Raw genomic sequence first — 23,459 nt, 5'->3', positions numbered from 1 at the left:
TGAATCAAATCAAAATTATGTGAACACTAGCAACAGTGCCCGTTGTGGTTAAATACAACGGTCTCTAGTAAAATAATGGTTATGAAATCCATACACCACTTTACTCGCTAATATAAATGGTGCAGTTTAAGCACATAACATTAGAATCATACATTTAACATAAGGAACACACATAAATGCAAATTGTTAACTATTTATATATAGAATAGATGGTTTAACTTGTCAACAATGTTAGCTGCCATGCCGATTTGATTGGGTCAAGTAACTTGATCAAGTAGAATATCATGCTAAACTGATTGTGACATCCTCTTGGAAATATGTACAAGTTTCACTGCTATTTAGTGCCAACAATCGAAATGCAGAACAATGAAATAACCCAAGCAGGTGACAAGAAAAGAGCAGAAGGAAAACAGCTGAAGTGGCCATGGCAGTTAACCTTTTGTATTATCTAAAAATAGCTAAGTAACATCTATCTAATACATCTCCATCCCATTACAGTAGAACTTCAATATAGTTCAATAATCCCAGTTGTCTTACACGGGCCTTGATGACACGTCGGTAGGTGCCGATGATGGGTCTACCAAGGTCTACTAATAGAGCCTCCTTATTGTTTTCGTGCATGGAAAAACTCAATATTATAATTATCCCAATTATTTACTTTTTTTCAAACTTTTAAAGTAAAAAGCTGTTGAATATAAAAAACTATTTATACAGTAAGAATTCAAAGAACGTACAGTAAAGATGTAAGTTGATACCTTTGTTTATTTATATTTTTGTCCAGTTTTATAATATTCATTAAATATATTTGCTTTATCTCGAATTGTAAATACTCCTTCTGTTAGTCAAATATACTCCCTATTGTTCATCACCCTCTTAGCTCACAAAGTGTCCAACTAAGGAGGTTCTGCTGTAAGCTATACAGTTATATGCAGTGTTATACTTACATGCATTTGTCCAAAGACAAGCCTGCAGTTCAAGGGTACTGATACTTATTGGCTTATAGTTATCAAATAAGGTATAAGTTGACAATGTAGAAATCAGAGAAAACTTATGCTGTTGCTGTTACTACAGCTGTGTCATGGGACACAAAATCTGTGGTTAGTACTTTATATCCCAGTTAAGAGTCCTTGGAGCCTAAGACATTATAACTCATAGTAATAAAACAATTACAAAAGTAGGAAACAAAATCCCACAGTGATCTAGATATTTAAATTACAATCAATTTGGTATTTAAAAAAAAAAATGTGATAATAAATAACCCTTCAACAGTTGTTTGGAATAATCGAACATGGCCGCCAGCCTCCAAGGATTCCCTCTTCAGGTTAAAACCTAATATTGGTTTTAATGGGGTGGATATGGGTATTACAGCATGTACATCATAGTGGAGCTAGTCAGAAGTTTTCAAAAGTACAATCAACAAAAAAAATACTAAAAGACGTAACTTTTAGGATTAATTAAGAATGTTGTTCAACGGTTTATGAGGACATTTTCATTTTCCATTACGATGGTAAAAAACAATACACAACGTTTCTGGATCTTGAATCTGTACTGAAACTGAGGTATTTTATAGACTATAGTGTTTTGTGATTGGTTATTATTTGCATGTTGTATCATGACTTGACTGTTATACAGTGCATATTTTTTTACTGCTACCTTCTGTGGTGTATTCCAACTTAGGTTGGGCATTTGTGTATTGTTAGTTGTAATGTGTTAGTTAAGTTTTTTTCACCTTAGGATGGGATCAGATTCCAGATCCCAAAACGTTGTGTATTATTTTTTACCATCGTGATGGAAAATGTCCGCAATAAACCTTTGAACAACATTAACTCACCATCACCAACAATGAATTTCAAACAAAGAATTAAGAATGATCACGCTGTCGCCTTTTAGCTGTATTCACCCCTAGCTTCATACCTTTTGTCCTTTTCTTGCACATTGTCAGTTTTGTAAAATAATATTGGACTTCAATGACAATTTCCTTTTGAATTTGGTTGTGGTTGCTATTGTGATAACCTTTCAATTTCACTCTTCAACTGTTAGATGAAAATATGTTTACCTACAACCATTATTTGAACCAAATTTTTAATATACATTTTTTTTAGCAAAAAGATTTGCTTTGTTTACTTACTTTACAGCACTAGTGTTGTAAAGTAAAGTGTACCAATGGGGTTCAAGTATTGAGGGAAAAGAAGTAAATTTGTAATACTTTGAAAAGTTTAAGCCAACTTATCTAATCATTTTGTTTGATTTGATTTAAATGTTGCAAATAAACTTTTCCAATGTATTCATTATTGCTAAAAATATGTAATATTTGTCTACTTTTATCTGAAACACTATTTATAGTACGAATGGTGGTAGCTGTGTTAACTCTCTAAAAAAAGTACTGGTAACAGAAAGAGAATATGAAAATGAAGTTTCACAAATGTAATATAAAAACGGTTGTTGGTAAAGTAGGTAGTGTAAGCAACTCTCTTAATTAGCCTTTACGATATTCATAGAAAATTTATATTTGTGTCCTAAAAGACTATCTGTACTGTATGTGACAGTTAAGTAAACTACGATAACCAACTGAAGCATGAACATGTTTCTGTAATCAATGCAGGCAATTATAACTTTATTTGTTTATTGACAACCTAGAGGTAGCTCCATTATGATCTGAAAGCTATTGAAAATTAACATTAGAAATACTGTACCACTAAACTGTGATTATGAAGTATATTTTTGTATTAGTTTTAAAGAAAAAGATGTTAGAGATTAGAGAGTTTGAAAAAGAGATGTGATGATTCTTTAGCGTAAGCTTAAAATATTCATGTGTGCCATTGGTAAATTATTTATATACACTACATTTTTAGTGCATGCAGTGGTGTCGGTAGGAAATCATTAACTTATTTTCTTTTATGATGATTATTTATTGGAGTAAAGGGGTTGTGATACTTAAATACTTTTGATGCAATTTTAAAGGTGTTTAAATAAGTGAACCTCACACTCATAGAATTATGTAATCAAAGCCAATACAAAGTTATCTAGTTAATGAATAATCTTATGAATGACAAAAAATAGGATAGTGCTATGAACAACTATTGTGTATTAGTAGAAGTCTGTTGTTGAATTAAGACATGTACAATCTTTGACAGTAATGTATGGTATACTCTTGTTGCTTTTGTAAATAAAATATTCAAACAATTGATAAAAATGAATTTTAACTACCGGTATACAGTTGCTGTTTTTAGAGTTGCTTTTAACTGATACTGAGGTAAAACTCCCAGAACAAATTGATCAGATCATAATTGTTGATAAATAATGTTAATTATAATAGGATTCTAAATACACTTTTCTTACATTCATTTTGATCCATATCAAAACCAGGCTTCATGTTTGAGAATAGGATGAGAAGTCTACTATTGTACTAGTACTACTAGAGTGTAAAGTCAATAATTAAATCCTTGCTCAATGAATTATGATGAATTATTCAGCTGTTTATGTTTAAGATATTCTTATACTCCAGAATTGTACAGTATCCATTCATAGTTTAAGGTCACAGTAAAATTATTACGACTAATAAATGTGATATAATATATTTATTTATTTATTGAAAGGTTTCTTCATTATACAGTTTTGCACTAAAATTGATATCTTATACTTTTGTAAAAAAATATACTTATTTACCTCTTCATTTTTGTAATTTTTTTGCTCGTTGTACTAAGACGGTTGTAATAAATTGTCCTAAAATACATGGTTTTTTTCTTCACCCTTCTTTCAGTTAATTTCAATCGAGAGTAAAATAAATTTGCTCTCCCAACCAACCACCTACCTAAGCCCAAAAACCAAGCTCCATAAATTTTTCTGAGGCACTGAAAAAAGTTTGAAAGTAGAGAAAAAAAATTAAATACATCCACCTACATTTACACAGGCTGGTTATTAAGTCTATTCCCTCCTAAAGTAAAGTTCTCATTGTGTACCACAGCTTTTTGTTGCTAGTTGATTCAAATTAGCTGCTGTCATAAATGCAAAAAAAAAATAATAGTGCTGCACTCTGTAGGTAAACCTTATAACTTTTTAATGCTATTTAATATCATAAAACCAACTTGTGCAAGTGAAATAGCTGATAAAATTCTTTAATTCCTTTTTAATATTAATGCTCATAAGGTTAAAATGGGAAATTCCAGAGCCACTGGGGCGGAATCCGAAAGGATTTTTTAGATAAGAATATGTCTATATGTTAATCGGGAATGTGAGCTATCATCATACCCCCAACCCTGTCAGCTTAGTATTTTTTGCGTTTACTTGTCACAAACATTAATCCATCCTTCCATACATCCAAACTTTCTCACTTAAAACATTAGTAGGATTATTAATTCAATTGGAAAATATTTCAGTTCTAGGCATATTTCTCCTTTAGGGAAGGAGCTATTACCACAGGGGGCAATAGACCATTTACATGATAATATTAACAAATCTATTTTGCAATTAATATTTTTTTAAAGATTTTGGGTCGCAAAATTAAACCCAAGAAGTAGGTGGGTCGCTAGACAAAATTTTTTAGAAACGCTAGATTACAAGAAAGGTCTTAATATTTAATTTTAGTTTGAACCAAACGATGTGCGTCAACCATGTGTTTGCGTCATTTACGACAGTGAGTGATATATGCCAATGATGTTGGCAATTAAATAGCGAAAAACACCTGACATACACCCAAAGTCACACAGCAAAATTATTAGAGCTGGTGTATAAATATCGAGTTGATACATGATGTCATCTATCGATTTATCAGGCCTAGAAAGTGTGCAATGCTGACATATTGATTGCCGATAATAATATTTAATTGTACAACGAACCCTGGTATATATTTGGAAGAATCATTTGCTTAAACCACTCCACTTTTAGCATGGCGAAGATACTTCTGGGAATCTGCTGCCTTATGGTAAGTACCTACCCGATACAGGTTTATATGTGGTTAGTAATAGAAACATTCAACTGAGCAAGCCTTGCTCAGTAGTACTATATTTAATTATTAAGTAATAAAATAAAGTAACATTTTAAGTAATAAATTATAAGTATCGATGACTGGGACGGGTGGCGTCGTCCTGTAATCCAGCTACTAGGAAGTCACGAATTGTGGATATTTATAGGGATGCACTGTGGATGCGATGCTCCCTGGTGTGGATTAACGTCCGCACTAGTGAGTACTACGACTATCCGCAGTACTATCCTGATAATTAGACCAATTCGTAAATTACAAGGGAAAATGTGGTTCGGATTCCACTATAAACTGTAGGTCCCTTAGTTGCCATTAGCTGTATGGGCTATTAATTAACAGCTGTGTCTAAGGAACATGTCGGCCTTAGTCACTAACAAGACTACAAGATCGCGCCACTCATCCTACACTCATCCTTCACTCATATTTGGGTTAAAATACGCACATAGTGGCGTCCCCATCTTAAATAATTGATAATTGATAATTGATTGTTCAACATTGTTTCAATTCGATTATTCTTCATTTTAAAACTTTTCATCCCAAACAAAGACAGTAGTCTAGTCAGCGGCTCCCAATTGGTGGTACGCATGGACGTCTACGGACGTCTACGGTGGTACGCGTTCAAGTATACAAAGCAGAAAACTGACATAAATAAAGTAAAATTATTCTTTCATTAAAAAAAAATTGTTTTTAGACTAAAAATATTAATATTCAAAAAAACTAAAATGAATATTAGGATCTTATTATGTTTAAGAAATTACATTTTCAGCAGGAATTTTTGATTGGACTGTACACTCCCCACGCCATCCCTCATGCCAGCCATCTCCGTCTCGTCTCAGCTGGTGTGATGGCTCGAACTCGACGTTCCACCCTCCCTCTCCCTCGCTCTATCTCACTCTGGTCGTTTTGACTTTTTTAACAATCATAAATGAAAATTAAATCCATCAAAAAGTAATTTTGTTTCCTTTGAGACTGCTCAGTGCAGGAGAAAGTTTGAACCCACAATTGCAATTGATTCTAAGCTAGAAATTGAAAAGTCAACTAGATTTTTGGGGTTGGAAATAGATGAGAATTTGATAATTAGACCAATTTGTTAATACCAAGACAAAAATGTGGATCGGATTCCACTATAAACTGTAGGTACCTTAGTTGCCATTAGCTGTATAGGCTATAATGCTGTGTCTAAGGAATGAATATGTTTGATAACACATGAAATAAAAATACCGTCCGTCATACCCACTCACCATAGATTAGCATTTTATGAAAACCCCTTTATATATTGAAGCAAAGTAACTACATAGACTTCCTATTTTGTTAAAAACTGAAAATAACATTAATAAATTTAAGAAGATGTTAAAAAAAATACCTTTTTCACAAACCAATATACTCGTTTGAGGATTTTTTAAATTCTTAGTCAAAGTCATAAGTTTTTGATTTGACACTATTCTCATGTGCTATGTGTGCATATTGTGAATAAAGATGATTTGACTTTGAGTATACTTTCTGGAGTCGAAACATGAATAGGCTTAAAAAGTCTCAATGATTCACTACAGTAAAGTGACCAGTGGATAGCCTATTAATTAGGGCCTACAAACAAGATATTCCCCAAAGACAATGTAAAACAGGAATGTAACATAACATGAACATCAGTCAGATGGAGTTGGTTGGCTTGGAATGATTAGCTGGCAAAACCATTTCTGACCAAAATAATAAAAATGTTCTTGGGACTTGCTTATAGCCTGACTGGAAATCTAAATTATTCCTATGTCTATTAAAATGACTAGACGTAAATGTGATTTTAAAGGTACAGAATTGACATTTACTTTTACATAAACTAGACATACAAAAGAAATAAATTAAAAACAGAAAGTATTTTTTCTGAATGAACAAATTCTGAATGATATAATGGGCTCTGTACTTAGAAAATTTTATAATTCTTAGTGCCTTCTTTTGTTGGAGCAAAGTTCTATTTGACCACTGTCCCCAAAGTAAAATGCCATAGCTTAAAATATGGTACCGTAGCGAAGAATCTGGTAAACGAGCCCAAAGTCAAAAGTACGGTATTATATGTTTTATGATTAGTAACTTTGCTATTATAGGTGAATATGTGTAAGATATTGCGCATATTTCAGACAATAAATTGAAGGGATGGTGATAAATTGAATGATCCATTAGTCGAAAGCCGTCCTAATGCTTTATATTTCATGTTACCCTGCTAAATTTTAATTTATTTTATAAATTGAATTTTTTCTACTCAGAAAATTAATTGCTTTAACAATCATCCCGAAGGATAATGGATAATAAAATCTATTTATACTTATTTAATACGCAAGCAGGATTTTTGTGACAATTACTCCTCCGAAACTACTGAACCGATTGACATGTTTTTGGTGTCATTGGAAAGAGCGTAACGTGAAGTTGTGCAGGAAACTTTCTTTTTGGGGAAATAATTAGAAAGTGAGGCCTGGGGGCCCTTTGAAGTTTCGTATTTCTCCATAAGATTAACATGGGAAACACATATTGTTATGAAACTACAGCTGTTGTCAGAAATGCTGTTCTGCTATTTAATTTAATTTGTTTACAAGGAGAATTGTTTCTTGGTACCATGTGGTCAATGAATTATACTTTTATATATATATTCAATGCTATACACTATATAAAATGATAGTACTGTAATTAAGAGATCTGAATTTAAATAATCAATAAGCAGGATTGAGCTTTTGCCTATGTGTTTCCTGGTAAGTGTGTTGTAACTGTTTCTCATAGTAAATTATAGTATCTTAAAGTAAAACCGAATTATTCTTTTCTGCATTTTCACCCCGTAGCGAAGCACGGGCAGAGCAACTAGTAGTAATAAAATGTACAAGCTGCTATTTTGCTGTATTTAAAAAACTATTTTGCCACATAATTAAACATAGTTTTTTTTCAGGCAATGATAATGAAATCAAAATCAACAGCAGAGGTAAGATATTAACGTATAAACTTTTATGTAGTTTGAAAAAGTATTAGCCTCTTTAAAAAACTTGTACTAATGTGCTATGTTAGAATTTTTTTTTTAAGAATTGAATTTAGCTAGCTTACCTGAGAACATTAGATAAGTCTAGGGGCTAAATTAAGTAAATAGCTTTTTACAATTAAGCTGATGTTTCATTAGCAATTATTTGTAATTTTACTAAGATGCATCGAAGAGATCACGTACACAATGAAAATCATATGGGATGATTGTTTCACCCTTATTAACTATATCAAACATATCACAGAATATGAAGTCACAAATTGACACAGGCTGCTAGTTTTCATGTATTGGAAAAGTTTGAATCGATTAACAAAATTTGCAATCTCCATTCAAGATAAACCTAAAACTGTAATACATTTTAGGCTTGCTTTACTGATATAGTGAGTATGTATTATCATATACTAGTATGTTTTATCTGTGATATTAAATAGTGCAAAAGAAATTCATCAAAGGAAACCAAGGAAAAGCAATAATTGACTAAGATCATAGAATAAATATACTTCGCTAAGATTCTATGTCTATGATGTACCAGTACTTCAACTTTCATTTGTTATTTCAACCTCCAATATCAATCAATAGGACCAATTATTTAAGAACTACCTTCAAAGCCTAGTGAAATTATTACAACAATTATTATAAGTCAATAGATTTATGAATGCAAATAGAAAATTGGTATACCAAATCTCTTTTATTTGCTTTAAGGTATTATTATAAATCAACGTCAATAGTTCTTGTCTGTAATAAAATGTATTACAATCGAAAATAGGCTAAATGGTTTGATTTACAGTGCTAATTATTCTTAAAATTAAATCGTTTATAATTTAGTGGTTATAGTGAATTCATTTATAGAAAAATATAAAAGAGCTTTTTTAACTTCTCAGCAAGGACTGCTGTTTTCTTTGATGTAGTAGCAGTAGCTGCTGTTGGTGAGAAATCTATTAAACAACTTTATACTTAAATATTTATAACTGTTGTGGGTTAGTGTTAGTCATGTTAAAGGTAAATAAAAGGAAATACAGTTTCTGAAATAGTCGATCTTATAGTCATGTTTTCCTTTACATGCATCAAAAAATTTGAGATGTAGGGACTGTTAATATTACAAATGATTTTATGTTCTTTACAACACTTCCTACAGGATTACAATACTTCCTACAATCCCGTTGGGCAGTAGCCTACACCATTTATTGCAAAGTATATGCATTAAAATAAATAAATTAGTAAACGCTTATTATTTATTGTTTTAATACAAAAATTGATTTTATTACAGTTTGACCAGGTCGATATCCAAACAAAGGTAAGTCTCTAGTTCCAACTATTCACTAGAACTAGATATAGAATTGATAAATAATAAATGTGCAGTACCGATTTTGACACGTTAGTATTCTACAGAAAAATGTGTGCCTACATCATGAATTCTACTCTAAAATTTGTATTTCATAGACCACAGTGGCCTATATAATATACCTGATCTTTTGCATAATATTACCAAGGCTCAGGGACAGACAAAACATCGCCACACTTCTGGGCTTCTATCTCAGCCTGTGTTTCAGCCTAGAGCAGTTACAAGTGGGACTGTAGATACCAGATACCTGTCCAAAAACCAACATGCATTTGATATGCATCAAATGATTTTTTACTCTTGCAGATTATTATATTTTTCTGTTGTAATTTGTGTTTAAAATGACTGTAGAAAATTGCATTTATTTCCAAAGGCCAAGCTTTACTTTTAAATTGTTATGGCTACCATCCTTGTTGTCGGGCTAGCAACTAGTTGTTTATAATTAATGTTAAAACTTATCTTACTAGGTACTTTGTTAGATATCAATTATTGTATATACAGAATGATTGATTGGTGGCATATATAGTACGGTAACTGGATTTTACTTGTTTTAGGAAGAGCTGGACGGAAGATTTACCAAGTACGCTGGAAAAACTATCTTTGTTGCGTATTATGATGCTGATTATCCATGTACTGATGAGTTAAAAGATAGAAGATGTCTTGCATACTTCAAAACATCAGTGACGGTGAGTGGACAATTGAATATTAATTGTATCTATAGAGCTTTTACTTTCTCCATTATACATGGTAAATGGAGAAATAATTGTTTTGTCAAAGTTTTTGAGTTCAGGCAAATTTCCCACGTTGGGAATAAGCTTGACCGTGGGTCTAATAGTAAGACCTGGACCCGAGACAGATTTACTTTTTTGTTTTCATGTCCCCAGAGGCAAAAAAAACTATCCGTCTAAATTCATATACTGTACATTAATTATTAATCTTTGTATTCTTTTATTTATGATAATAAAAGTTCTGAAGTATTCCTTTTGTTTTGTCTTACTCATAATATATGTGTCTGTTAGCACGATAAAACGATCAAAAATGAACAGTTTTTGATTAAATTTACTACAAACGTGTACATTTATTCTAAAAAGTTCATGAACCCGCTTTGCTCGGACCATGAGAACGAGGCTTTATGGGGTAAAAATTAGTTTTTTTTCTCATTTTTGACCGTCAAGACATAAAATTTCCCAATTTCTCTCCAAACCAGTCAAGAATCAAGAGTTTTATTGCCAATAACCTTTCTTTGTACAAAGGAATAGTCATAGTCAAAACACATACAAAACATTCCAAATTAACAAATAAAATACAAAGTTTAGAAAAATACTTTGTTAATTAACATATGACATGTCTAGAGAATATGGATCATGTAGATACACATCAAAATTCAATATAAACTTTTGTTTTAAGAAATTCATGGATGCCATAAAAAGGATTGCTTATCAACCATTCACATAATTTAGATTTGAATATCTTGAAGGATACAGTTCTGGCTGAATCAGGCAATTTATTAACAAAATGAATGCAGTTTAGTCTATGACTATTAGGTACTACCCTTTGTCTATGAGCTGTTATGTCTAACTGTAGTTTATTATTCCTTATTCATGTAGGTAAATGTTTGTATACTGTATTATTTGATAAATGTATAAATTAATTAGTGTTTAGCTATAAATAATCATGTTTTTGTTGTCAGAAATCTGCACCCACAATTGCTGAAACAGATGGTCATGAAAACCTTGTGCTTCTTTGGGTTGATGTCAAAAAAATCCACTTAGACACTGCTAAACATTTCAATGAAGTGTGTGCAAAAGCGGGAGTACCACAACTCCCAGTACTATACGTGGAATGGGAAGGGAGGGTAAGTAATCTGTAAATAGATTAAATCATCTTTAAGAAACTTTATTAACAAATGGCTTACTTTACATCAGCACAGTACCTTTATATCATTGTGATGGAATTCATGAGTCAATCAATATTCGTAATTTTGATAGCCTATATATTGCACTGTTTTCAATCTTGAAATAATTAACAAAAATACTATAATAATTATTTCACAAACAAATTAGGTAGTAGGTTTCTGTATTGAATCTAAAGACAACTAACTCTTCTAACAATAATTGAATCATTGAATAATCGTCATTGAATAACCATTGGGCATTGAACAATAATTGAATTCATTATAAATATCTAACATTAACATAGTATATAATATAATATAATTTATATATTATCATTTGAAAATTGAATCGTGTGGGTATATCATTTCCATAAATGCATCAGCGCCTCATACGCATTCGTACTAGAGGTAGCCTTATAAGTTAGCCTAGCCTTAAAGAAAGATATTTGTTAAACTAAGAGTTTCAATTGAGTTATGTTCCTGAAACCAAAGGGGAATGTGTAACTATTTTATACAACAGAATTCAAGATAATTTTTTTTCTCTTCAGTGTCCTTTCCGTTGTGAAGCAGTAAGCACGGGTACAACAACTAGTACTAAATAAATTTTAAGTTGAAAAACAAATATAACAGTAATTTAGATAAATTTAAAAGACAGACCAAGAGTAAAATTAATAAAATTCATAAAATCCTCCTTCCATTTAAAATTCCTAACCAAGCATGTTCAATTTTTAATCAGTAAAATCTTTGGGAAAATTTTGCTTGTCTTATACAACTGGTTTTCTCCTTGGCTTAAATTGTTTTTTTTTCAATTACACTTTTGTCTTTTTCGGATGGTCTCTTATTTTCTTTCATAAAATCTTTTCTTTTTCACAAGCTGTGATTTCTAATGGGGAAAATCTTTGTATTGATCTTTCCAAAATACCATTCCCGGTTTATACTCTTACAACTGTGGAGAAACCACCTCTCCCTTATTCGCTTGATGTTGTCATCTCTTACCTATCAATACAACTTCTCCAATAATGGGGTTTCTGTAGCTTGGTCTCCATAGCAGGGTTGAGAGAAATGCTTATTTCACAGTTTCAGACAGCTGATTTAAACATATTCAATTTAGCATTTTTTCATAACTACTAGCAGCTATAGGCCTACCCGTGCCTTGCAACAGGATCAGATTTTATTCCGGTTAAATGCACAACCGTGACAAGAAACATTGAATTTCACATTTTTTAAATTTAACTCATGTTGTACAACTCAAAGGTTTGCGGGCGGAGTTTCATCTGATTTTTTTTATCTGGCTGTGAGGTCAATGGTGATAAGGTTGGGCTACCCAACGGTAAGATCTATTCTGCCGTAGGATGCCACTTGATGTAGTGTCTCTGTCGACTGCCAGTACTGTTACCTAATACTTACCCTTCTTTTGTTCTGTTTAGTTGAGAGCTGTATACAGACAAGATCCCTCTGTATCGTTCTATGGAAAAGATGACTGTGCATCTCCTGGTAAAACTGATAAGAAAGGATCTGAAGGTGAAGGTGGACAAGCTGAAGGTGGTAAAGCTGAAGGTGGACAAGCTGAAGGTGGTAAAGCTGAAGGTGGACAAGCTGAAGGTGGTAAAGCTTAAGGTGGAAAAGCTGGTCAGTGAAGTACTGCACCTCTTTATCTTGTCAGAGATATTATTATATAATTAATATAATAATTTAAAATCATTCTACTTTTTTTCTTTTTCCTGTGTCAAACTGGATTCTGAGAAACTGACAAACTGATTCTGGAACTGAGTAATTATATCGTGTTGCAGGAACTTATCTCTCATTGATATTGATTCCTTATTATAGTTTTGCTTTGACACAATACATGTCATCTTAAAGGTTGTCAGCAGGCATGGGCTTAGGGTGAATGGCTCCCTGGGTGGCAAGCATCCCCTTATCAACTATAGGTCTTGCTGGGGACCTCCCTTGGAAATTAAAGTGACTGAACAAGCTTCAAGAACACTATTTTGAGGTTACTGTTTGAAATGTGTGTGTGGGCTTTTTTGTGATTTTAGCAAACAAAATCAAAACATATTGTGAAATAATATTACCAAAAAGACGCTTCAGAAAAGTGTGTAGGAATAAGAAAAAAAAAACATTTTTATAAATTAATTGACGAGTAAAAAAATGTGAAGGCACAAATTTGTTTTGGAAAGTCATAAAAGTGTTTTAAAGACAGAGGACTTTGATATGGTTGTAGGGAACATTACACCTGATATGTGAATAAATCACTTAAGCATTTGATCAACCCGCCGCCTTATAGTCAATGCCGCCGCTGTCGTCTGCTTGCGAAAGTTTCGTTGACAAGAATTTTCACTACTCACTGAGCTCAAGAGTATGATGTGATACAACTTCCAGTTTAGACAGGAGGCCGTATGAGTATTTTTTTTTTAATTTTCCTGATGATGTGTTTTTTTCTTTTGTGTGTGTTTTAACGCCAGTGGCATTATTTTTTACCTTTTGAAAGGGGCCGGTCCAAAACCCTGGTCTTGTTAAACTATAAAGTTGTTACTATATATACTTGTCTTGTTAAGTTAAAGTTGTTAGAGGCTTACAATAAAATGCTTTTAGAAGGTAATTTGGCACACACTTTTAAACATCCAAAATGTTGTTAGCCTATCATACATAAAAAGGGGATAAATTGGTTAAAAATTAAATATTTTTAGGTTAAAAATTGGGTTTGTCATTCATCGATTACATTTATTATAGGTTGCATTTAGAAAAGGTGTTAGGTACCTATAAAGATAAGCCTAAAAATTGTTGGGGGGTTTTAAATGAATTGGCGGGTAGAAGCACTCAACATGGCATTTTCAACAAACACATTAAACAAACCATAGGCCTACCCAAACACTGACGTCAATCCGAGACCGCGGGGGGTCAATGAATTCAACGTCTGTTTTACTCGATCAAGTTGGTTCAAACATTGCAGCTATAATTGATTAAAGTGGTCCACCTGCGGTCACGACTCTGACTATGCTGTTGACACTGGAGTCTAACTTCGCTGTATCATCGCGATGTTGTCTCCTGGTGCTGCGGGGGGGGGGGGGTGGAAATGATTCTCCCTCCACCTCCCCTCTAGACGGCGTCCAAACAAGCCCGCGTTGTTTTACATGCATATAGCCTATGCCGCAGTTTTTCAATAAGTTAAAAAATGAATATTTAAAAAATTAAACTGTCATAAACTAACCTAACCAACCGAACTTGCTGATTGTATAAAAAGAAGAAATAAAATAAAAATCGAATGAAGGTTTACTAATCAAAAAAATTGTTCTGTTCATAGAATAAAATTATAAATGCCTCAAATTCAATTTTATAATTTATTAATTATAAAATTAAACTGTCATAACCTAACCAAACTTGCTTATAATGAAAAAATCGAACGATGGTTTACTAATAGAAAAAAAATATAGTTCTAAAACTATAATAGCTCAAATTGAATATTTTAATTATCAAATTTAACCGTCATAACCTAACTAAACTTGCTGATAATGCAAAAAATCTTAGACAAAAAGTACATGCCACCGAGAGGATTCGAACCTACTACTTTACAGTCAACGCTACTACCTTCAGTTTCTCAGCCCGGCACGTTATTCATTACTCATTAGTCCACCGAGGCCGATGGCTCCAAACCGTATCGTTCCCTCAGCCAATGGAATGCTCTTCCCCAAAATTGTGCTTCACCCACTCCGCAGTGCCAGGGGACAACATCGTGATGATTTAGCGATAGACTACAATTGCTGACGACTCCGTCCTCACACAGCACACTGTCACGAGAGGATGCTCAGCTTCAGGGTATGATTGTGTATCAGCTGATTTACTCAAGGACAACTGGGAATCAATAAAACAGCCACTTTTACCCGATCACTTTTACATGAGTATCCGGAGGGAAGTTTACTCCGACGCCTACAAAATCACTAAGATTGTTCCTCTATTCAAGTCAGGAGACATGAATAGAGACTTCAAACTTTAGGCCAATCTCATTGCTGAATGTATTTACCAAGGTTTTGGAAGAAATAATTAAAGACACCAGCTAACTAAAAACTTAAATCATTATAACCTTTTAAAAAAATAAAAATAAATATTTCTGACGCTTTGAAGTTAACAAAGACATTAATTTAGCTGTTAAGAAAAGAAAAGAAACAAAATTGTGCTCGTATTTTTTATTTAGCAAAAGCCTTCGACTCTGTCGACGGATCAATAATTTTAAAGAAAATGGAGTTAATAGGAATAAACAACATTGGAATGGTTTAAATCATATTTTTTTCAGAAAGAAAGCAATTTGTAGCCATAAATGGAGCTTAGAGCAATTAAGCTGAAGTGGACTATGGCGTAGTTCAAGAAAGTACCCTTGGTCCTTGTCCTTTGTTATTTTAACATCTATCTATACTTATAAAAGGCAAAGCCCTCACTGACACACTCACTCGTGGGTCGCCAGAATGGTCTCCCCCAGAAACGTCACCCCCCAGGCTAAACGTGACGTCACAAAACCAGACAACCAGCTGGTATAAAATCTATGTCCACGACCGGAATCGTACCCCCCCCCCCCCACCAAGGACTTGACAAGTAATTTATCAAAGTCTAGTTGATACAAAATAATTATGTTATTAATTTTAATTCAAACAAGTAGAAACGGAAAGGTCTCCCCCAGCAAGGCATACCCTATGTACACCCCGGAATCGTCCCCCCCTGAAACGCTACCCCTAGTAGGGATGGCTGGGCTGCTCGGCTGCCCGTCCTCCTCAGGCCATTGTTTTGAGGGTCGGCAGCTCGTTCATTATTATTGTCGCTAGGGCAATAGCTTTTTTCTACTTAAAAAATAGCAGACCCTATGGTGGAATATCAATCAGTAGATTTAGATGTGTATAAACTTCTAAGACAACTAAACAATACGAGCAAAGTTTGACTTTAAAAAATGATTATTTTATACTTAATTCATAAAAAAACTACCAACGATAATGCTTAAAGTATACATTTTTCTGTTTTATTAAATAGTAGCTATACTTATCAACATCAGTAAACTTACCTTACACCCTATGGTAATTGTTAAGCAACACATTAATTTGTTAAAAATAGAATAATTTCTAAATGTATTAAAAATAAATTGCATTGCTTTAGGGTTGGATTCGATTTCATTGATCTATATATTAATACGCAAGCAGTTTTCTTTTCACAGTCATTGTCATAACTCAATAACGGCTATATGGATTTTAAAGTTTGAGGTGTCAAATTAAAGGTATTTTCACGTAGATGTGCAAATACGTCTCAGAATATTTAGAAAGGGCACCACTTAAGGGCTTAAGTTCGAAAGGCGACGCTCTCTGTTGACATTTGATCAAACTCATTTCCCTTTGTTTACAAATAACATATGGACCTATGGACGTAGTCTATCTATATATATAAAGTACAATGTATGTTTGTATATTTGTATGTTTGTCCTTTATGGACTCCAAAACCGCTCGACAGATTGTAATGGAACTTTTAGGTATTATGAAGCATTATTCAAGGATGGTTTGTGTGAAGTTTGGTGCAGATCCGTCAATAGGGCTCCGCCCCAGTGGCTCTGGAGTTTCCCATGTTAACCTTATGAGTACTCATATTTTAATGGAATTAAAGAATCTTAACAGCTGGTGCAGCTAAACAATTTGATTCTGTGATGTTCAATAGCATTAAAAAGTTAATAGGTTTACCAACAGGGTGCAGCACTATATTTTTTTTTATTTATGAGAACAGCTAATTTGCAACCAAAAGGTGAGTGAGCGTAGCGAACGAACTTCAACCTGGAGGCGAGTTAGCGTAGCGAACGAGCTAACCTGAAGGCAAGTGAGCGCAGCGAACGAGCTCCAACCCAAAGGTGAGTGAGCGTAGCGAACGAACTTCAACCAGGACGTGATTGAGCCATGCGAACGAGCTCATCTTGAAAATGAACGAGCATGTGACATAAAACCACAATAGGACAGGACGACGTCTGTCGGGCCAGCTAGTTTGAAATAGTTTTTAAGGTTAACCACAGACTGCTAGCTGCAGGACTGCTGTTTCAATCTGTTAACTAAGTCTGGTTCATAATGAAGAGTTTCCTATCAATACTAGAACAAAGTGTTTAAGAATAAATATTTAATTCTTTTTGTCTATGGTTAAATTGATTTACCTTACATCGTATTTTACTGGTTATCATGTGGTTACAGTTCGATGTGATGAAGTGAATGTTTAAAAGGGATTATTCACAGGGCAGTTATCAGTTACATTACCATATTATCATGTAATTTACAATGTGTATCAAAATTCCAATTCCTTTATAATGTTTTCTGGTGTTTTTCGTAAACTTTCTTATTTCATTTCAATTTAAAATCAAATGCCGCCAGTACGACGAAGAACTGTGAGTGGCTGGAGGGAACGCGAACATGACCGTTTGCATCAACCTTTCAATTGAACATTTGATGGGTACATAGTGATAGTACCACCGTTGTGATAGTCCAATCTCGGACAAATGAACGTTAAATGTTTACATTGTAGTGGCTTACATATTTTTAAGCAAGAAAAAACTGGCCGAGACAGTTAAAGTAGGTACTCTTTGTTGCCGTAAATGAAAGGTTCGTTTACCTCATTTGTGCAATTCACCATACCTTCAGGTTCTTATTGGAAACTCCCAATCTGAAAATAGGACTGTGAGAATTATATCCAGAAATTATTTGGATAAAGTTCGTCAATTCAATTCTGCCTTTACCATGGTCAGCTCCGAAGCTCATTAAGATGAGCAAGTTCCACAGGGGATCTAAAATTTTAAGATCCGTGACACGTTTTACCACCGAGTGGGTCCTCTAATTCCTCAAGAAGGTGATGATCCTGAATACGCACATATATATATATATATAAATAAGTACGAGATGTTACTAGAACCCAAAGAAGAATTAAGCACAATTTAAACAAACAATTCAATGAAAAGATATGCGAGAAATAGGGTCACAATGCCAACCCATTTGCAAATCTTTGAAGACTGTGGCAGACATTATCTAGGGACGAGAGCTCCTAGGAGTCAAGTGAGATTCTTATGTACATAATAAGAGACAGAAGAAGTGTCTTCCCTCGCTACAATGGCGCTACCTGTGTAGATGTCGCAGCAATTTTTAAAGCTGAAAACAAAGCACCACCTGGCCAAATAAATCGTATAGGTTTTTCCAACACTAATAATGTTAAACGCGTATCCATTCTAGATCTGTCGTTAGATCCACTTGCTTACCCTCTTATATTCCCAACCGGAGACTTGGGTTGGGGCCCCTAATTTAAACACGCCTAAAACAGAACACATCAAAGAAATAATTTAACAATGCTAGAATAAGAGTAGTGATGGTTGGCGTCAAGAGAGGAATTGAGCTACAAATTCAAAAATTCAACTCAAAATATTGAGCTGTAAACTTGTATAACATCGCTTAAACGATAGCAACATTCGTACCGTATATACTTCAATTCATGTATCACAACGTGCCAATTATAATTTTAAAAACAAATTTAGGATTTTGTAACAAAGTTTGGAAGACAGGTACTTAAATTGAGAAATAAATACACACAATGAGTATTAAAATCGTCTATTAGGCTTATACATTTTAATTGTGGAAAGAAATTACTAAAATATTTTGATCTGAATAAACATTTAATATTCTACAAAGTGTCAAGGAATTTATACAGTACAAACATAATTTACAATATAATTTAAAACGATAAAATACAGAAAATAAAAGTCAAGAGCACAAAACAGAAAACAAGAATAAAGAAAAAAAATAGTATCCCAAAAAACTTTAATACAAAAAATAACTCAAATAACTCAGTAAAATGTTTTCCTGTAACTTCTAACAGTAGCCCTACACACAGGGCAGACAACTGTTTAAGAAAACCATTCTCGGGATAAAAATTAACGGGAAATGTCTAGAGAAAGCACAATATCAAAGTGTTAATTTGTATTTATCTTAATATCAACAAAATTTGCGTATTAATACAAAATCCTTCCCATTTATGTTTATGCGAGTTAAAATCCTTCCCATTCTTGCGAGTTCAGTCGAGCGGTGGTAATACGGGACAGTCTCTACCATGGTGGAATGGAAGTACCCTTGAGAACAATAGCTGAGCCCAAGTCCTTCACTCGGGCACCTACCGGTTGCGCGGGCGCACATGAAAAGAGCCCAAAAACTCAGACAGACGCTTGAAAAGCGCCCGGACCTCCAAGGTTCCCCCCAGGACGGTGCGAAAAGAGCCCGGGTTCTTCCTACTTTCACAACGAGTCTTTAAAGGAGAAAAGACCAATCACAGTTGAAATACATGAATTTTTTTTACAATATTAAAAGATACTCTGTTAAAAGATGAATTATTAAAATATAGATTATTAAAAGATATTTACATTACTAAAAGATATAGTCTGTTTACCTAACATAACTTAACCTAACCTAACCCAACCTAACCTAACCTAACCTAACCTAACTTAACCTAACCTAACCCAACCAAACACAACGCTATTTCAGAACACGAGTCATCGTCCTCCTCCTCAGGTACCTGTGGAGACCCGGGCTCTTTCCATGCTTAAGATTAGTGAACCTTTATGGGGATTAAAATTTCGGGCTCTTTTCATGTGCTCCGGGTTGCGCGGAGTGGTCAGATTTTTGACGAGGGTTAGTTTCATGGCCCCCAAGGGTAGAGACCGGTCGCGCGGAGCGGCCACTCTGCTCATCGAACTGTATAAATCCTTTCAACCCCCATACTCAGGTGTAGGAGAGCCAAAATCCAAGAATTAGCAGGCACCGATCCAAAGGAGAATTAGCAAAAAGTCGCAAAAAATAGTTTCTTGCAAAACAACTTTACAATGTATATTGATGTATTTTTAATGTTTATTGTTACTTCAAACCACAGTAATATTACAAATGTGAAAGTTTGTTTGTTTAAAGTTCAATTTTTTTTACAAATTAAATCAATTTAACATAGATAATGACAAGACAAATAAATCTAAATTTATAGATATTACTAAAAATTTTGATTCTTTCAATAAATATGTTGGATGCCTGCTCCATCTTCGAATTCTCGAGCAGATCTCCATTTTTTTCGAGATCTTCTCAGGCACATACTTGTTGCCCTTAAAATTGAGCAAGTCAGTCTCGTTCTGATCCAACTAACTACCAGGCTGTAAGGCTTAACCCATTTTCCTGACAATCTCTCAGCTAGTGCTCTTATTAATGTTTGAAAATCCTTGCCTAGGATTCCGCAGACTGATGTTATCAAAGGAGTGAAAGAGGCATTCCGGCTCTCACAGGCTGAAATACACCGTGTCCCAAAAATAATGGATCAAATCTGCAGTTTAATTGAGCGGAGCGAGCGAAGCTCTTATACGTCGACTTTTATGCATTTCGTAATACGCAAACTCCTCCTAGACGGCTGAATCAATCGTTTTCAAATTTTGCATGGTGATAAAGACCATATCGGTGAGTGCCAACATCTATATGGCGTTAAAAAAGACCTCGGATGTCCTACGTATATGCGTGTGAGCTTATCCGTAAGACATCCCCGGGCGGGGACATTACGCATTCCAGTGGATATCCTGGGATATCCCAGGTTGACCATAGGACCGAAATGTATCAAACTGTTAGGCTTGAAAATAGATCACAATCTAACCTGGAGTAACCAAATAGACCACGTATGTTCAAAACTGTCCAGGAGCTATATTTTTGTTATCATCAGTGTTAAGATTTCGTTCCTTCAACCTATGCTATCAATGTCTATTATGCTTTGTTTCACAGTGACATCAGTTTTGGTTTAATTCTATGGGGTAATAGCTCAAGAATTGATGAAGTACTGATTTTGCAGAAAAGATTATTATAATAATGACAGGCTCAAAATTGAACGCTCATTGTAACATTGTAAACATCTTTTTGCTGAACTTAAAATATTGACTGTGATAAATCTATATATTTTCATGTTATGTGTCTATAGTAAAGAAATAGAATGTACTTTCAACAGAGATGTTCACAAGTATTTAACGCACAACTTAACGTCCATGTTCCTAGAGTTAGGTTAAGTAAAACTCAAAAGAGCCATGTAGTTATAGGTTTAAAAATGTTGAATCACCTTCCTTATAAGTTAACTTGTCTACCCTTAAAAAGTTTTAAATGTAAGTTGAATTATCTTTAAACAGCAAAGCCTTTTTACAGCACTAAAAATTTCGTTGAAAACAAGTTCAATTAGTTTTTTATTGTTAATGTCAGATGTGCTGTTTGTTTTTTATTGTCTAATGTTATTATGTTAAATGTATGTTTTATTGTTGAATCTCCTGTTACCGCCCATAGCAATTTTAAAAATTTTTTGTTCTATATATTGTTGAGTTTTATTTTGTTATTCTCTGACTTTTTTTAACTGTTAAAAAATTTTTATGTATTGTTGACATTTGTTTATATACTTATACATTTTTTTTCAATCAACTTCTGTGATAGAAATCTAAAGACGATTTAAAGACTGCTTCATCGTGGTTGTTTTCTTAAGACAACCCAGACAGCACACTTTATCCCAGCCAGGGACATCCTATAGTAGTCCCATATGTCCTGAGAATGTCTCGGGATATGTACGCTAGCCCCTCAGGATATCCCGCAAAATCCCGGTACGAGTACGAAAATCCACAGGATATCCTACAATATACCGTAATGTCCCGGGATTTGTAAGTTAACCTCAGGATATCCTGTAAAGTCCTGGGATATGTACGAGTGCCATAGGATATCCCAGAATGTCCCATGACATCCCGGGACATATACAAAATCCACTGGATATCATGTAATGTCCCGTAATGCCCCGGTAACAAACTGAATAAAAAAACTACTACCACTGATTTATTCACTAGCGCTTTCAGAAACTAGGTTTCCATCTTCAGGCTGTGTTTACACTAGTACAAAAAGTAAATATTTACTTAATAAATTAATTTTAAACCAAGTTAAAACAGATGATTTAAAGGATATTGGAAAAATAAAAAATAATATTAGAAAAATTAATCTTTTGAATTTTGGATATATATTATATTGTTGTTCTTGATGTAATTATTTTCAGTAATTTCGAGTTTATAATTGAGCCGTCTTCACTATATAACAAATAATTAATTTTGGTCTATTTTTTCTATAAAATAAGATTCCCACGCATTAAGATGTCGAGGTTTTATAATTTGTTTTAAAAGTTGAAGGTTTCCCAGAATGAAAATGTGCCTTGTTAATACTGTGGCTAGCAAGGGCTGACTTTACTTTACTGTTATATTACTACCGCTGAGTTCATGAAAACTAGAGTTCTATCATAGTTGTGTGAAATGTGTATTTAATTCCAACTTTAAATTAATAAAATAATCTAAAACTAATTTTAATCATATAACAAACAGTGATAATCTAATGGTAATTAAATTAATCTATATTCAAATACCAGTATCCTCTCTCCAACTACCAGAAAAACTATTCAACTACTTGAGGCCTAAACAGAATCATATTATATACCTACTGTAGTATCAAAAATATTTTAAGTATTGCGACTATTTGCAACTGTCGGCTACTCTTTCAGCACTTGAAAACACTCATAATCATCAAGCGCAAACAGCTCAGGAGGTAAGGTAAGAGACTCATAAGGTGGAGGTACCAAGCAATTCATGTTTACTACAAATTGTAGGTACCTGAAGATGGCCTATACATGTTTGTAATGTTTTCGGCAATAAATGTTTCTGATTTCTGCTATTAGTATAATATTCAAGCAAGTCGTAATTTGATTATAATATTTATGATCCATACTGTTTCTGCTCTATCCGTGGAATAATAGTAGTTTACGCAACGATTGCGTAAAGATGCGGTGTTAACGACACACAGTGGCGGTTCCAAGGGGGGGGCTACAGGGGCTAAAGCCCCCCCCTTGGACCCTGGAAAAAAAATTTAAATGTACATTTCGTCCTTAAAACAAATTCGTCCATAAAACAGACATCAATGTAGTTTTTATTAAACTTAATAAGCGATGGCAGGGGCAGTATTAAGTTCCACATAGATACACTTTGTGGACAATAGCACAACGAATAAAACAATATTAACGCTATGGAAAGTTGTACAAATCATCCAATTTGTACAGCAGTCAGCTGTTGACATGCTCTAGGGCAAAGGCGAGCGCCGAGCGCGCGAGCGAGGACGGGGAAACAGCTGGTTTTCTGCAAAATTGTCTGCTGGCTACT

The 23,459-nt window shown here is 33.8% G+C and overlaps 1 protein-coding gene across 1 annotated transcript in view; it reads left to right on the top strand.

Annotated features, from left to right (window-relative positions):
• The first annotated feature begins 4,842 nt into the window (after positions 1–4,842).
• LOC129005025 (uncharacterized) overlaps positions 4,843–23,459 on the top strand; it is a 19,973-nt gene continuing 1,356 nt past the window's right edge. Inside the window, exons 1-6 of the mRNA XM_054433774.1 lie at positions 4,843–4,921; positions 7,905–7,937; positions 9,259–9,285; positions 9,885–10,016; positions 11,021–11,185; positions 12,652–12,829. Coding sequence (XP_054289749.1) covers positions 4,886–4,921; positions 7,905–7,937; positions 9,259–9,285; positions 9,885–10,016; positions 11,021–11,185; positions 12,652–12,829 — 571 coding nt within the window. The 5' untranslated portion in view covers positions 4,843–4,885. The remainder of the gene's footprint in view (positions 4,922–7,904; positions 7,938–9,258; positions 9,286–9,884; positions 10,017–11,020; positions 11,186–12,651; positions 12,830–23,459) is intronic.

The sequence above is a fragment of the Macrosteles quadrilineatus genome, unplaced genomic scaffold (genome assembly GCF_028750875.1).
Source record: "Macrosteles quadrilineatus isolate MER2022 unplaced genomic scaffold, UCM_ALF_1.0 Scaffold_14__1_contigs__length_3811126, whole genome shotgun sequence".
Lineage (NCBI taxonomy): Eukaryota > Metazoa > Arthropoda > Insecta > Hemiptera > Cicadellidae > Macrosteles > Macrosteles quadrilineatus.
This window is presented reverse-complemented; position numbering and strand designations above follow the sequence as displayed.